Source organism: Simochromis diagramma, unplaced genomic scaffold (assembly GCF_900408965.1).
Source record: "Simochromis diagramma unplaced genomic scaffold, fSimDia1.1 OVJJ01000293.1, whole genome shotgun sequence".
NCBI lineage: Eukaryota > Metazoa > Chordata > Actinopteri > Cichliformes > Cichlidae > Simochromis > Simochromis diagramma.
Window position 1 is genome coordinate 21599937 of NW_024386801.1, and position 17124 is coordinate 21617060.

Here is a 17124-nt window from a genome sequence, read left to right on the forward strand (position 1 = left end):
TTGGTCTTTATTTTATTCCTAATCTTAAAAGATATTGCTGGAAACTGAGATTGAGACAGAACACATTAAATTAAATCTAAACACTGGAATGCAAAAACACATCCTCAGACAGAGAGAGCAGGAAAGTTTGAGTGTTTCCCATCTACACCCATAGGCCTGCACCTGCACAGGGATAAATGGGTGGGCACACTTGTAGAATACATATTATTCATGCCTGAATGAAAATACAACCACAGATTGTATTCACATGATAAAAAGTGCACACCTTTCATTCAAGGTGGTGTGTGTTTCAAACCACTGATGAAAGTTCTTTGGGTACAACAGGAAATCCCTGTACACTGTGGGTGCTCTGATATCATTGTTCCCTCTGGAAACTCCTGGACAAATAGGCATTTCTTCCTCATGAAGTCACTGGAAGTTCTCCAAGCTGCAGCTCAGAATGCATATCTCCAGGGAATGTTTGCCTGGATGTCCTGTGGCTGTTTGTTGCATTAATTCAATTTAATCTATGGAGAATCAAGAGGCTCAAAGGACAGAGTAAGGTCAGCCAGTGGTGACTGCTGCAATATTCTTCACCTGCATGCTAAAAATAGCATATGCAAGCTTTATCATTAATAGTACATGAAGCAATAAAAATGTGCCACATGCTACCTGCTGCAGTAATTGTTCTTTGAGACACTTTGTACAAATAGACAGGGCAGAATCTAATAACTGAGGAGAGATGAGAAGATGGTTACTGGTTATAAGCTGTCATACCAGATGTCTAGCACTCTTCTGACTTGATTATTTGCAGAAGATCAAATCATCTCAGCTGAACCAACTAATACAATAGGAAACATTCACATAAACTTAAGATGAACTTGTAGAGTCTTTCATGCTTAGAAGGTTGACCTCGTCTTTGCCAGTATAATTCCATCTGTCAGACCGGAATGGGCCACAGAGAGATATTAAATCTATATATATTACGCAGGATTTGTTGGTTACTGTCTGTAAATACATTTTCAAATTCTCCCTCCCTTTCCCTGTCACTTCATAACAATGTTGGTGGCAAGTAATGTGTTAAAAATATGTGCGAGGACTGTCTGGGTTATGTTAATGCCTGTGTTGAGTGGGTAGGTACTGCAGCTTTACGCCATCTGATATGCTTTGCGGCAGGGCTGCCAAGTGGCAGTTTTTACTCCTAGCTGTCGCACCCGTTGTTGTGCCATTAAAACTGATGCTGAACATACGTTCAATAAAGCAGTGTTATAAGGAAAGCTGCCGAGGGGTCATTCTACAAGGACCACAGAAAAAGTCAAAGAAGAAGACTGGAATGGACAGGTTTTAGGAAAGTTTTAGTGTGGCTGTGACCAGATGATAGGTGAATTTTACAGCGTGAACCCAGTGGATTGTCTGAGATCAAACAGAGGATGGATGTTTTTTGAAAAAATCTTTCTTTGTATTTAGGTACAAACACAACCGGCTCTTGATTTGGATTCCTAGTGGCTGTGATAACGGATTCTCCTGGAGGGAAAAAAGACTGCAAACAAAACTTGTGGTAATGTGGGCTCAAGTAAGTTCTTATTTTGAAACCGGTCAGCTGTTGGTTTGATATTTTTTAACCAACTAGTGGTTTGAAGTGGTCATCAGAAATGTACAGACTGATCTACACAGGGATTTCAAAAAAAGATTAGAGACACTGGGTATGTCCAGTGAGTGATATTGGTGAGAGTGTTGCCAAGTTGTGACTTGAACAGGCTCCTTTCCAAAAGTTGGGGTGCCAAATTGCTTAGTGGGCTCGTTAGCCAGGAAACTTTGCTGTCCCCCAGAGTCTACAAATGCTTGAAGAGACAGTATTCCTTTCACAAAAGATTTTAGCAGTGATCATAATACTTGGTAGGACTGACTCAGATGAAATCTTTTCCACCAGCATCCCCACCTTGGCTGCTGGGTCTTTTGGTCACAGGGACAGAAATGAATATCACAATACAAAAATTCGCCAACCTCAATTCTTTTTCACTTTTCTTCCAGAGCAGGTGAATTTTTGGTGAATGGGTTCAGCTTTAGCATCACTGCCAACTATTCCTCTTCTCCTCGTTTCTTCTAGAGGACTACCCCTCTACAAGCGGAAACAGAACAGAGATGGGCCTCATGGGAGTTTAGACTATAACGCCACGACACTTGCAAATGTAGTCATCCATCCTAGAAACAAGTGAGTCAAGAGAATGAGGCAGGTTTCTTAGCAGCTAATTTATCTCTCGTGTAACTTTTAAAAAAAACTCAAAGGAAAGCTTTTTCCTGTTAACCAGCCTCATCTGCCAAAATCCAGCAGTCCACAGAGTAACCAGTCACACTCCTATTTCCCTGTCACAGACTGATCAATCTACATTATAAGCGACAGCATCTGGGTTCATTACTAGGGGTGCAACGATACACAAAATTCGCGGTTCGGTTCGGTTCGATACTTTGGTGTCACGGTTCGATATTTTTTCGATACAAAAAAAATGTTCATGCCTTTTTAATTTGTCATTTATTAAAATTATAAATATATATTTTAACTCAAAAGTACAGTTTTTAAATTTAATGTTGCTGAAACAACAAAGTAATAAAAATAAATAAATCTATCTGACTGAGGAATCACTCATCTTTGGAAAAGAGAGTTTATTACAGAGAAATGTCTCTTTCCAAAATAAAAGCTATACTATACGCTTCTTCTGGGCTATATTCTCAGCAGCATATTAAACATATCAGGTCCCCATAAGGAGAATCATGTGCTAACTGCTGTCTAAATGACTCGGGTAAAGTTTGTAGCATGCGTGCTTGTTGTTTTTGTCTGCTTCCACTTGTCTTTGCACTAGGATGATGTTGGCGTAAATGTGCAGTCATATTCGTTGTGTTCCCACTAGTGCTGTCAGTGTTAATCTCGTTGAAATGACGTTAACGCCACAACACGGCAAATCTCCGTTAACGAGCTACCACAGCGCCGTAAAATAAGAAGAATGGTGCCTAATGACAGAGTCAATAATACAGACTTTATAATATGTCACGTGAAGATTCAGCAGCCAGATGAAGTGTTTACTGGCAATTGACAGTGATAGCGGACATTATCATCACTTTTCCAACAATCCTCTCCACACAGACAAGCATAAACACACTCGATTATCACTAAATCAAATTTAACACACGTTTGTAATGACGCTAATTCAGTTTACAATAGGGTTCATTCGCTCAGTCAGCAGGTGGCGGTATCCTCGTACACTGGGGAGTACACTGCCATTTAACGAACAGAAGAAGAAGAAAACCCCTGCACATGCGCGGTACGGATCGGGTAGACCCGATTTGTACGGTCCGACTTTACACGTGCGCAGTAAGGATCGGGAGTCCCGATCTGTCACTATCTTTTTATTTTTTTTGTTTTTGTCTACATTATATTAAATGTTTCATTATCGGAAACATTTTAAGAGATACTTGTTATTCTTAATATCTTAACAGATACTCTGACCTGTAACTATCGTAAAATGCTTCGACCGGAAGTAGACACCTTTCGCGCATACGGGGTACCGATCGGGTTTCCGGTACGGATCGGGTAGCGACAAGGTTCAATTTGCCATGTTGCAAGGAGAGCTTAACTTCTGTCTCGCTAGCTTGCCCTGCACTCAGTGAATCTGCGTTCGACTACTCCGCCTAGGCTGCACTGTCGAGCGCAGATCCACTGAGCGCTCAACACAGACAGCATCGTCAGAAGGAAAGTTGTAAATTTTGTATTGTTCGATACATATGTGTACCAAACCGAAAGCACTGTATCGAACGGTTCAATATCGATACGAGTATTGTTGCACCCCTATTCATTACATTGTTTGGTGGAACTGTCTGAACATTAGTGCGAATTAAGTGAGCAAACTATGGCTTTTATCTAACTCCCTGGAGAAGGCTTGCTGTGATGGAAGGGCTTTTTCCAGAGGGTGCACCATAAATGGAAAAGTGGAGGCAGTGGAGCTGTGGGTTTCAGACAGGTGGTGGAGGTACAGCTGGAGATGATTCAGATTGTAAATAAAGAACCCGAAATCTGCCAGGTTCACTTTTCCACTCTGAACACTCAAAGCTCTTTATACAACTTGCCTCATTCACCAATGCACTTTTTTCTATGCTCTAAATACTTTCTAACATTCACACACATTCATACTCTGATGCATCAGAGAGCAACTTGGGGTTGGTATCTTGCCTGTGGATATGTGGCAGACTGGAATCAAACCCCCAGACTTCTGATTAGTAGGTGGCCTGCTCTACCTGAGCTATAACCACCCCCTGAAGCATGATGCCTTGTTGTGAGGAGAGAAGACCCAATTGTATTCACCAAGTTGAGCTCTGTGTCTGGAGAGGGCTCTCCTGACTGAGTCTTTTTCTGCCATCCTTGTGGCCAAATTGTTCTGTCAGGCTTTTGACTCCTGGATACAAATACAGGACACAAATGTAAAAATGTAACAGTTTGGGGGGGTTTCTTTGCTAGCTTGGAGCAAAACAGAGGTTTATCCAAGGAAGTTATTTCAGAGTTGAGCTGTTGGAAGAGCAGGCAGGATATCCACAGATTTCCTTCAAAAGTCCACAGATGCTGTTATAGGATTCTCCATAAGCACAACAATCTACCATCCACTGAGGGATTTCTTCAGCCAATTATTCACAGGTAAGTTAATTGCCAATTGCAGTGTTGGGAAGGTTACTTTTAAAATGTATTCCATTACAGATTACAGAATACATGCCCCAAAATGTATTCTGTAACGTATTCCGTTACGTTACTCAATGAGAGTAACGTATTCTGAATACTTTGGATTACTTAATATATTATCAAGCTTTTTACAACTACGTGAATGTACTATTGCTGTGTGATTTATTACTATTACTGAAGGTCCGCGGCTCCGAACCGTAGTAAAGGGACCTCTGACTAATACGGCGGGTTCCATGTCGGGCTCGTAGCCGAAAAATAGCTTTACTTTGTTGTGTGGGTCAACTTTGATTGCGAGAGGCAAAGAGAGGCGTTGAAAGGCTGCTCCAACGGAACTTATTGATTCGGAGGAAAACACGAACACAGTGTACAGTTGAGTTTTAATAGCTTACTTACAACTGGGCTCGTCAGGCACTCTTCTTGGCTGCAGTGGTTATTATTATATTTACATGCTTCCAGCTCCCGTTTCTGCTCGATGACAGCTTGTACTTTTCCACTCGCCTTTTTCTCCCTCCTCGCGCTCACAGACACATAACGAGTATGGCAGTCCATTCTCCCAGCAGCATGGACTACACTGCCCATGAGGCTACATTAGAGCCATACCTGTAGCTTAGCACAACAACAAAAAGGCGCTCTCTCACCCAGGAAACACGCAGAGAGAGAGCGTCACCCTGTAACCGTGGCAACCGTAACGCTGCCGCCTGGAACAACAGAACGTAGCTGTCAAACAAAACCCAAACAGTCCTGACCCACCACAATATGAAACAGGAAAGTACCGCCGTGTAATCCATTTATTTCATCAAAGTAACTGTATTCTAAATACCACCTTTTTAAACGGTAACTGTACAGTTACTCATATTTTGTATTTTAAATACCTAACGGCGGTACATGTATTCCTTACTCCCCAACACTGGCCAATTGTTTCCAGGTGTGTCACGGTGGAGGTCGAGAACCACGACAGAAACTGTAGCCAGACATAAAGACAGGAGTAGTTTTTACTTGTTTACAGCAAAATTGCTGAGCTGGAATTAGAAATAGAGCATGTTTGAGTTCAGTAATGTAAAGCACAATAATTCTTGAAATAATTTTAGTAAGCAAAAAACAAAGGCAATATGTGTAGCAATTCATATATAATTTACCGATAACAATATAATAACAAAATTCTATGATATTTTAGCCAGAGCTTGCCATCAGAGAAAGGTTCTCTGTTATCTTCAGTTGACTTAGTTTTGCCATATTCAGTGGCACATGATTTTATGAGTTGGACATCATGCTGGCACAAAGCAAATATTTTAAAAAGTCATCACACAATCATTAGAACGTTTGAACAATTGAGCCAATATTTATAATATCTTGTTCTTGGACAGAACATTTGCATCCTTATTAGGATGCTGCATAAAAGTCTTGTTACAGTATCATCATACCATTGGAATCCAAACTGTAATACAAACCAAAGATAATAGCTTCCTCTGCTACTCTTTCATAAACTCACATACTCTCATGTCAACACTGTCCTCCCATCCTGTTTTGCCCTCCACCTAGCCAGCCCCTCCCCTTGCTGAATGCTTGTCTGTCAAAACTGTCCACTGTGTGTTAATCCAGTAGGATTGTGTTGTTGTATTGTCACAGTGCCAGGAGCCAGGGGTCACTTTGATTGCTCTGAATGCTCAGCATCCCTCTGTTTTGCCTGATGTGTTTCTGCTTTGCTGTCTGACACTGTCATGACCTAGATTTTTTTTTTGTCCCTCTGTTTAAATTCCAGGCCAACGTCTCCAAACAAGGCATGTTGTTGTTTAGTTTGCCCACCAATAGGCAGGATCCAGCACCTGCCCATTAACAAATGAGATGCAAAGTGCAGGCAGTCAACAGTTTAGCTTTCTACTGTAGTACAGCCCCATTTTCAAAGAAGTAGGTAAAATGTGTGTAAAGTGTGTAAAATGTAAATAAAAACAGTATGCAATGATTTGTAAATTTCATTAACCCATTTTTATTCACAACAGAAAATAGAAAACTAGTATGAAATCAGTGCGAGGGCTTCAGAACACTTCCAGAAAACTTTGTCTAAAAGGAAACAGACCATCCAACTTGTTTTCACTGGTTAAAGGCTGTTTTCACTCTAAAGGCTGCATCTCTGATGGCACTAGTTCCTATGGAATTGGAATTGGAAGCTCTAACATCTGAAAAGTCATACAGGTTTTAGAGCAACATATACTCCCTTCCAGACAACATCTTTTTCAGCAACACAATGTTAAACTCCGTCCTGCATCTCTTACAACACCATTGTTTCATAGTAGAAGAGTTCGGTTGCTGATACTTTCCTCAACTATAAAAAACAGAGAAGAAGACCCAGGACTGTTGAGCAACTAGAATCATCAATCACACAGGAATGTCTCATTGCAGGACTGTTGGACACTGTCCCTCTCCCAACAGTCCCGCAACTGATGTAGAAAAGTACCTGTTATGTTAATGAAACTTCATTACCCAGCATTCCTTGTTCAGTCATGTGATTGCATCCTTTCCTAGGCTAACAGAAGCAGGGAGCTGTTTGGGAGTTAGGAATAGCCCATCCTTTATTTGTTAAGGCTGGTGTGCATCACCTGTGTTTGAGGCAGCTTATGTAGACCTTTTGTCCTTATTTATATTATAATGTGTTTTGTTCCTGTTTGCAAAAACTACAGCATACCTATCCTTCATATACAGGGAGTGCAGAATTATTAGGCAAATGAGTATTTTGTCCACATCATCCTCTTCATGCATGTTGTCTTACTCCAAGCTGTATAGGCTCGAAAGCCTACTACCAATTAAGCATATTAGGTGATGTGCATCTCTGTAATGAGAAGGGGTGTGGTCTAATGACATCAACACCCTATATCAGGTGTGCATAATTATTAGGCAACTTCCTTTCCTTTGGCAAAATGGGTCAAAAGAAGGACTTGACAGGCTCAGAAAAGTCAAAAATAGTGAGATATCTTGCAGAGGGATGCAGCAGTCTCAAAATTGCAAAGTTTCTGAAGCGTGATCATCGAACAATCAAGCGTTTCATTCAAAATAGTCAACAGGGTCTCAAGAAGTGTGTGGAAAAAACAAGGCGCAAAATAACTGCCCATGAACTGAGAAAAGTCAAGCGTGCAGCTGCCAAGATGCCACTTGCCACCAGTTTGGCCATATTTCAGAGCTGCAACATCACTGGAGTGCCCAAAAGCACAAGGTGTGCAATACTCAGAGACATGGCCAAGGTAAGAAAGGCTGAAAGACGACCACCACTGAACAAGACACACAAGCTGAAACGTCAAGACTGGGCCAAGAAATATCTCAAGACTGGTTTTTCTAAGGTTTTATGGACTGATGAAATGAGAGTGAGTCTTGATGGGCCAGATGGATGGGCCCGTGGCTGGATTGGTAAAGGGCAGAGAGCTCCAGTCCGACTCAGACGCCAGCAAGGTGGAGGTGGAGTACTGGTTTGGGCTGGTATCATCAAAGATGAGCTTGTGGGGCCTTTTCGGGTTGAGGATGGAGTCAAGCTCAACTCCCAGTCCTACTGCCAGTTTCTGGAAGACACCTTCTTCAAGCAGTGGTACAGGAAGAAGTCTGCATCCTTCAAGAAAAACATGATTTTCATGCAGGACAATGCTCCATCACACGCGTCCAAGTACTCCACAGCGTGGCTGGCAAGAAAGGGTATAAAAGAAGAAAAACTAATGACATGGCCTCCTTGTTCACCTGATCTGAACCCCATTGAGAACCTGTGGTCCATCATCAAATGTGAGATTTACAAGGAGGGAAAACAGTACACCTCTCTGAACAGTGTCTGGGAGGCTGTGGTTGCTGCTGCACGCAATGTTGATGGTGAACAGATCAAAACACTGACAGAATCCATGGATGGCAGGCTTTTGAGTGTCCTTGCAAAGAAAGGTGGCTATATTGGTCGCTGATTTGTTTTTGTTTTGTTTTTGAATGTCAGAAATGTATATTTGTGAATGTGGAGATGTTATATTGGTTTCACTGGTAAAAAATAAATAATTGAAATGGGTATATATTTGTTTTTTGTTAAGTTGCCTAATAATTATGCACAGTAATAGTCACCTGCACACACAGATATCCCCCTAAAATAGCTAAAACTAAAAACAAACTAAAAACTACTTCCAAAAACATTCAGCTTTGATATTAATGAGTTTTTTGGGTTCATTGAGAACATGGTTGTTGTTCAATAATAAAATTATTCCTCAAAAATACAACTTGCCTAATAATTCTGCACTCCCTGTACTATCACAGTGAACATATATGCAATAATTTCTATTTCTTTTGTTTACCCCTTTAAAATCACGTAATCCATGCTATCACAGCACGATCCGTCAATTTTCCAATGACCTTCAGAAATCTTTGGTTTGTTAACTGAGGCTGCAGTTAAGTGACTGTAGAGGAGAGTCCACCACAGTCAGCACTCTTTAGTCTTCTTTGGTCATCAAGTGACTCCTGCAATAGTAATCCTTTTTCCACAACAAAGAAGAGGGTGGAGTAGGTATTTGGACAAAAAAGTTCCACTTCTCTTTGGTAAGAGTGGTGTCGATTCATTGCAGGTATAAGACTCAGTAGGACACAAAACACTACCAAACTTCAATATTGCCAACACTGTGGTTTACTTTGGGTTTGGCTTTAATACACTTTGGTATCATTCTGTCTTCAGTTTGTCTTCTATATATACCTGTATATAATATACCTTTCTATTATCGCCACTACTGTCTGACATTTATTGGTAAATAACACATTTTTCTGTATTTTTTTCCCAGCCCACTCCAGAGCATGTTTTGTTTTCTCTAGCAGTTTAGAAGGCACTAGTAATAATCGTGTTCTTACAGGACTTTAGCTGATTGCATCCTTGGAAAAGAAAAATACTTAGAGCATCTTTTTTTAGAGATAAGTGCATAGGAGAGATTAAACAATCAAATCTGTCTCAGTTTCTGCTGAAAGCTCATTGGTAGATGTACAATGCTACCACTGATACAGTAGCGTAATTTCATGTCTTTTGTATCCTGAATATTAACATTTAGTTGGGTTTAAATGTTTCTTTTCCCAAACATTCAGATATTTTCACGGTTGAAGATATGACAAACTGAACACACTGAACTGTTTAAGAAAACTGTCATGTTTACTAACTCCAGAAAACACAAGTGTGTAAACAGACTGCACTTTTCTGCTTTGGTCAATTTGTCTCTTTAATGCAAGTGCTTTCTAACTAATATTCACACACATTCATACACTGATGGATGCATTGGAGAGCAACTTGGTTGATATCTAGCTGTTTGGCATGCAGACTAGAGCAGCCAGGGATTGAACCACCAACCATACAATTAGTAGATGACTTGTTTTCCTTCTTGAGCTACTACCACCCTCTTGTCCTATTATGATTCGATAACCATATCTTCATATTTTAACTGCAGTTTAGCAGCATCACAAGCATCACAAAATGACTCAAAGTTAACCCCTAACCAACTTTCTGAAGTTGTAAAACTTTTGTCTTCAGAAGCGAATTCTTCTCCAACAGCCTGAGGAGAATGTCTTCCTGTTGTTGTTCCTCTTTAGACATCTGAAGACCTGCAGTTATTCTAACAATGTTGGCTGGTGGGTTCAGAGCATGAAAGAGTCAGAGGGCAATAAATCTATGCAGACCAAAAACCAAAAGAGAAAATATGTGGTAAATCAGCTCAACAGGTGGAACATTGTGCTCAACAATAATAACCAGGCTTTGTACATTACAAATTATTGTGGCAATAAACATCTCGGTGTACCTTTCCAAAATAAAAGGCCTGGAGCAAAGCAGACATGGAATGTAGGTGGATGCATTTCCCAAAGCATCGCTGTTTGTTTTGGAAAAACTTCACAAATAACAAACCTTTTATATATATAAATATGAGTTTTGGGGCTGTGAGAAGAAAAGCCTTGCAGGCTGTGTAATAATCGCACTCAATCACATGTCTATAAAAGGCTAGTTTGTTTAGCCAGTAATTAACCCTGAGGACTGTTGGGACTCAATGGCTCATGATACAAGTCCAGTAAAGTGCACAGTGGCGTCTCTCATTGCTAAAATGTTGAAATGCTCCAGGGAAGTGACTTTGGGCTTGTTGTGTCTCCTCTGCTCCACGCTGCGCTGACTTCCGTACGGGGCGGGGTGCCACTGAGTCGGGCGCACAGCGCACAGCGCACCGTCACCAGCCGCTCTCCCTGCACCGTCTCCCGGCCTGACTCGACAAAATGGGTTTAGAGAAGGAGAAATTGGATACCAGCATAATTATGGACGAAGATGAGTTCAACAGATCGATAGAGCCCATTCTATCGAACAAGGGGAAAGTGTATACAGCGTCACCCGACAGAGATCCAAACGATATCAACCCACATCTGAAGGTAAAGTCTGTGCGATGTGTTGGGTGATACTTTGAAATTGAAACTACAAAAGGTGAAGGCTGTCCAGATGAATTATTTGTATAGCCTATTGCACTATTATTGGATGTTTTTTGTAGTCCAGCAAGATTGTTAATCTGCAGTATGAATACCTGGAAGTCGCTGCCTGCGCATTAATCCATCACATTCAAACACTTTCCTGCCTCGGTTTACTGATTATGTTTTTATTGCTTGCCCTATGACTTTTGTGACCTAACAGGTGGGCTTTGAAGATGTCATCGCGGAGCCCATTTCCACACACAGTTTTGACAGAGTGTGGATTGGAAGCCACGCCACCTTTGAGCTGGTCAAATTCGGTTTTTACCGCCTGTTGACTACTCTGCTTGCTGTGCCCGTGGCTTTCATCCTCGGGATAGTGTTTGGAGTGCTCAGCTGTGTTCACATCTGGTAAGGAGTTGTTCTCAGGCAGCAAGGTTGTGCTAAACAGTATTTTCAGACAACAATATGTGAACACACAAATGATCCCACTGTAACAAGTTAATGTTGAAAAGCAGTGAACTTACAGTAGATTAGTAGAATATTTGTAGAGAAGACATCTTAATTCATAAAGATTAACTAGTATGCAAAATATCAACATTTCCAAGAGTGTTACGTTAATTATTACCTTATTCTGTTTACCTTGTTTAGATCATCGCATCAACATTATGAACTCCTGCGGCTTTCCACTATATTTGTTCTGTTCTTTAGGCAAACATTGACACAGGTTATTTTTACAGTCAACATCATATCCAGTGTGGCATTGAAACATTATGTCAGCAATTTGTTCTTATATTTGGAAAATTATGTCATGCTTATGTCAGCTCTATATGTCTGCAGCACCCAGGTGCTGCTAGGTTTGTAGCGCTCATGAGCTTCAACCAAAACCCAAAGAGTCTATTTGATGAAACAACATTTTATGTGGAGTAATGAACACCTTATGGAAAGTTGTGAGGAACATTGAGTTCCCCTAGTAGTGATGGAAAAAATGTCCTATGTCCCATGTCAGTTAGAGGGTGCTCTAGCAGCATTTGGAGCCTGTTTTCAGAGCAGAGTGGGACATTCTTTAGATGTGCACGGAGCACTGTAGAGTAATTTGTACATGACCTTTCACCTAACTGAGCTCTCTTGGGGCTTATAAGCTTAAGAGAAAGTCAGGCACAGGTAGGCATCACCAGAACAGGGCAGTGTATCAGGAATGTTTGGGTGGGAGACCATACACAGGGGGTGTTATTCCAAGGGAGGAAATAGCTTCACAATACACTGAAACAAACTTCAAAATGCAGTATGATGACCATCTTTCATCTTTTTCTAGACAGGACCTATAAACTTTTTTAACAGCTGAGACAATAACAAGAGCAACTGTTCTGGCAACACAAATACCAGACATTAGTTTAAAACAGAAATCTGTGATGAAACCTCCATGCCTAGAAAAGTGACCCTCTGACCTTCTTCCTCCAGGGTGGTGATGCCTATGATCCAGAGCTTCATGATGCTCTTACCGTCTATCCACATTGTGTGGAGGAGTCTGACGGACATTCTCGTAACACCGCTTTTCCACAGTATGGGGAAAATCTTGTCCTCCATTCAAGTCAAGGCTACAGAAAACTGAAACTTCTGTCCCTGGGGAGAAAGAAATGTGCCGGGGGGACTGGAGTCAGTGACGAAAGAGTGACTGAAGCAAGTAGGATACATCAGCTCTAAGTGAAATATGATATCCTGGTGGATGTTATTGCAAAGTAATATTCTGTAGATTTTTTTTTTTTGAAAAATGTGGCCATGAGGGCTAAGTTTGTCAAACATATAATCTGATCTGCTTTTTCTCAGAACACATCAAATGAATGGTTTGAAACAGCAAAAGCACACCTGTGTTCAGTCTGAGTGAAACGAGGTTAAAACATTAGAAAATTAGAAATTTAAGATATGCTATGAACATATTTCACTAACCCTTTTCAGTGTATCAAGCAAAGACACAATGCAAATAACATTACTTGCAAATAAGCAAATCTGCACATGCAGTCATCTAATGAAACCCTCATATATTTGCAGACAGCTTGTGTGCACCACCCAAAATGGAGTTGTTTTGCTGATTGTGACCAAAAGATGTTTGTCATTCCATTCCTTTGTGGGTGGCAGAGTTGTAAAAATTGTTGCTGTTCAACCTAACATATTGCTGACTTGCTAAGAGATGTAATATTTTTGCTTTTTTATCTATATATATTGTGTATATTATTAAGCATTCAGCTGGAAGTTTAATGTAATGAACCGAATAGTTTGCTCAAGAGCAGTTTATTGGAATATTAAGCGCTATGAAGCAGCTTGTTGCACATTTGCAGCCTTATTTTACTGTATCAGCAATAATAATAGGCATTTGCTTATGTATGGAGCATACAGTTATTTAATTATGTTATATAAACAGGATTGTAGATCATTTTAGAGGGGCCTTTCTAATTTATTATTTATGGGACAACTAGTTCTTGATTGACAGACACTGACATCTGACAAAGAGTTTACTACAGTGTGATGAAGGAGTTCCGTATTTCATTCGACTGAAGCCTTGGTTGAGCTGAGTGAGACTGTGGTACATGCATTTTGGATAAGCTCTGTTTACTGCAGCACAGCAGCTTAGTGAGCTGGGATTTGGAATACTTCTACAGCTGGAATTCATTTAAAAAATGACATGATTTTTACCATTTTGGAGTGGTTTTGATAAATGTTTAATTTGAAATATAAGCTTGCACAGCTCCTACTTGCAATGATCTGCACAGTCCAAAGTTTAAAATGTGTTATTGAGAGCATCAGTGCAGCAGTCAGGTCTGCGTGTCAGGTACATGCTTATATGTCTGTTTGCTTTTGTACTGTTTTCACTGTGCACTTCTGTCAAGTGCAAACCCACCTTAGACACTCACGGTCTAAAACCAAACTTTGGTATAGTCCGCACATCCCTTCTCATTCACAGACCGTCAAAAGAAATTATTTCTGTCAAAGCCACTGACAGAACTGAACAACATATGTTCATTCCAGTAATGAGATGGTTGTTACATTTCCTCTTCTTTAGAAATCTGTGACTACTTTTGTAACAACATACAGGGAAGCACAGTGGGTAGCACTGTTGCATCGCTGCAAGAGATATGAATTTGCTGGCCAGCTGTGGCCTTTCTGTATGCAGTTTGCATGATCTCTTTGTGCCTGCGTGGGTTCTCTCCAGGTGCCCGGCATCCTCCCACAGCCCAAAGACATGCATGATGAGTTGCTTAGTGGTTCTAGATTGGTTGTAGGTTTGAATAAGCCTGGATGACTGTATGTCTCTGTGCTAGCTCTGGGGTGGACTGGTGATTTATAGGATGTACTCTGCCTCCCACTCTATGACAGCTGGGATAGACTCCAGAACCTTTCCACCCTGCAGTGGATGGATGGATTATCACACTGAAAATTCAAAATAGCCTTTAAGGTTTTGCATCAGCTCTCATAAAAATACCTGATTAGGATTCCAACTAAGGAAACGCTAGGTTATTTGCTGCCATTTGGACTGATCTTCAGAGCTTTAGTTTATAATCTTACACTACCAAGCAGTGAGTGATGGGTATACATTTCCAGCTATACCTCCTGTTTGGTGCCTCGGGATGAGAATGTGTATGTTGTTGCTTGGTTAGTTGCTTTTACTGTTTGAAGTCTGAAAAACTTGACAGCAAGCTAAAACGCCTGTATACCTCTCACATACTGTATTATCTCACTGTTGTGGCTCATGTTATAAACAGATGCTACATCCAGGTAACACTGACCAACATTTCCACATATTTGAGTTTCTGCAGTCCTTTGTAGTCTTGTAACAAATATCAGAATTTTTAAGTAGATGCTATAGTTTCATTAGAAGCTAGTCGCTAACGTTGTAGTCTCTTGTTGGAGATAGTAAAATGGGTTCATCCGAAATGGACACACAACAAAAGTTAAACTTGTTCAGTGCAATTAAGTTTATAGTAGATCATAATTCAGATTTTTCAAGGAAGATGAATCAGTTGAAATAAAAGCTACATTGGCATGTACTGGTTGTTGCACTGCTGGCTAACCTGCTGAACATTTAAATCAAAAAGCTGAACGCTGTATGATGCAATGCTTTGTTTCAATGCATTTTGTTGGGCTTTGTGGTCAGCTCTTGGATGACCATTAAAGTAGAGTTGTACAACTGAAGGTGGAAGACAGTTGTGTGCAGCAGCAGTATGAAACCACAACATTTTATCTGGGCTTTTTATTCTAGCGCAGGCTATATATTCATTAAAGACAAAAAGGTTATAATACTGTAAGGTATTCACTTGTCACTAAAGTAAAACTACTTAAACTACTTTACTTTAACAGTAATGATGCTACTTTTATGAGTTTGATTTTAATTTTTCTAGTTACTGTTTTACACAACATTGACACATTTTGGAATGAAACTCTTATTTTAACAATAAATATGTCCTTCATGACAAAAATAAAGATCTTTTTTTTCCTTAAGGTAATTCTTCTGTGTGTGGTTTCTTCTTTCTGTCACAGTAGATCAGTGTGGTTGTGATGTGCAGGTGAGTGCCAAAATAGTCTCATAAATCACTTTGCTGAGATTTCATAACACACTTTCCTATACAAAGATGAGCTGTGCATTGATGGAACATGACCTGAGGCTTTAGCTGTTAGATTTGCACGCCTGCGTGGCATTAACACTAATAATGCTACACAGAAGTTTTTTGTTTGTTTGTTTTATGAAGAGTGTTCTCTTATCCAGACATTCATGATGTTCCCCTTTGACCAAATGAAGAGACTCAAACACAGTTCTCTCTTGAACTCTGTCCATCTAAAGCTGAGTTTTCAAATTATAAAATATTTTGAGGTGCAAGTTGAGCTGTTGTGTCTGGCATTTCTCTTTTTGTCTGGTAAATTGCTTCAGCTAGCCAATCACAGCCCAGCCTGAAACACAACACTGTATTATTGTATAACTACAAGGAAATTAAAGGAACGTCTGAATGCAGTGAAATTGTTTTCTGGCGTGTTCCAGCAACCAGTGCCTAAAACAAGCCAAAGAGTTTCTTCACTTTGACCTTTTGACCTCCAACTCTTGTTCTTTGTGGATTAAATCAACCCAGAACATAAGCAGTGTAAAGATAGATAAGCACTGATGCTCATATTCGCAACTACAACCACTTATTGCATTTGTTTGGACTCTGGAAGGAAGCTAGAGCACCCAGAAGAAAATCCACAGGGACATATGGAGTTGAACATGCATACTGCACACAGAAAAGCCCCACCTGGCTGTTGGATTTGAACCCAGGACCTTCTTGCTCTGAGGTAATGGTGCTAAGCACCACACTGCTGTTGCTGCCCTATGCATATCATGCAATGTAAAAATTTCATTTCATATATGTTTAAAAAAGCAATAATTTAAAAAAATGATCCTGCATTGACCTGATACCCTTATGGCTATGTTTATTCTCCTATCACAGTTAACTCCGTCCTGATACTCAAGAATTTCTATTAGTATTGTTTCCACTTAATTTTGCGCAAATGCAAATTATAATAAGTTTGCTTGTAATTTCTAAGCAATTGACACTAATGTGTAATGAATCCAGTTGCTGTTCCATATCCTCATGACTTTTCTGTCTTCTCAGTGTTCTGAGTGGCAATTAAGTGTTTTTAATATTCTCAGCATCAACTTAAACTGCATCATCTGAAATTTGCCACAGTTCACAATGTTTTTTGCACCTCAACTTACATAAACAAAAGTCATGCTAGCGCACAATGTGCAGTCTTATTTGCACAAATGTTACTTAAATTTGCTAATATTTTCCACAGTGTTAGTAGCAGTTGGTGTAAGCTTCTCTTCCAGGCTTCAGCAAAGTAACATCTTTGTTTGAAGCAGGTGCTCATTTGGTTATTTTGATCTCACTTCAGTGCCACACCCAGTGAACTCAAGGAGGCTAACCAGGTGTTTATTCATAGAATAGCTTTCTAAAAAAACAAAA

General features: G+C 40.2%; 1 protein-coding gene across 1 annotated transcript; it reads left to right on the plus strand.

The window, feature by feature from the left end:
• The first annotated feature begins 10822 nt into the window (after positions 1 to 10822).
• cav2 (caveolin 2) lies at positions 10823 to 15630 on the plus strand. The gene is made up of 3 exons (XM_040026531.1): positions 10823 to 11098; positions 11355 to 11542; positions 12593 to 15630. Exons 1-3 carry the CDS (start codon positions 10949 to 10951, stop codon positions 12741 to 12743), a joined length of 489 nt encoding a protein of 162 aa, XP_039882465.1. The 5' UTR covers positions 10823 to 10948; the 3' UTR covers positions 12744 to 15630.
• The last annotated feature ends 1494 nt before the right edge of the window (positions 15631 to 17124 follow it).

Excerpts from the sequence above, each read along its gene's own strand:
- cav2 (XM_040026531.1), top strand. The coding sequence starts at position 10,949 with ATGGGTTTAGAGAAGGAGAAATTGGATACCAGCATAATTATGGACGAA. Across the intron at positions 11,099-11,354 it reads ATATCAACCCACATCTGAAG|GTGGGCTTTGAAGATGTCAT; the intron begins GTAAAGTCTGTG and ends GTGACCTAACAG. Across the intron at positions 11,543-12,592 it reads CTCAGCTGTGTTCACATCTG|GGTGGTGATGCCTATGATCC; the intron begins GTAAGGAGTTGT and ends TTCTTCCTCCAG.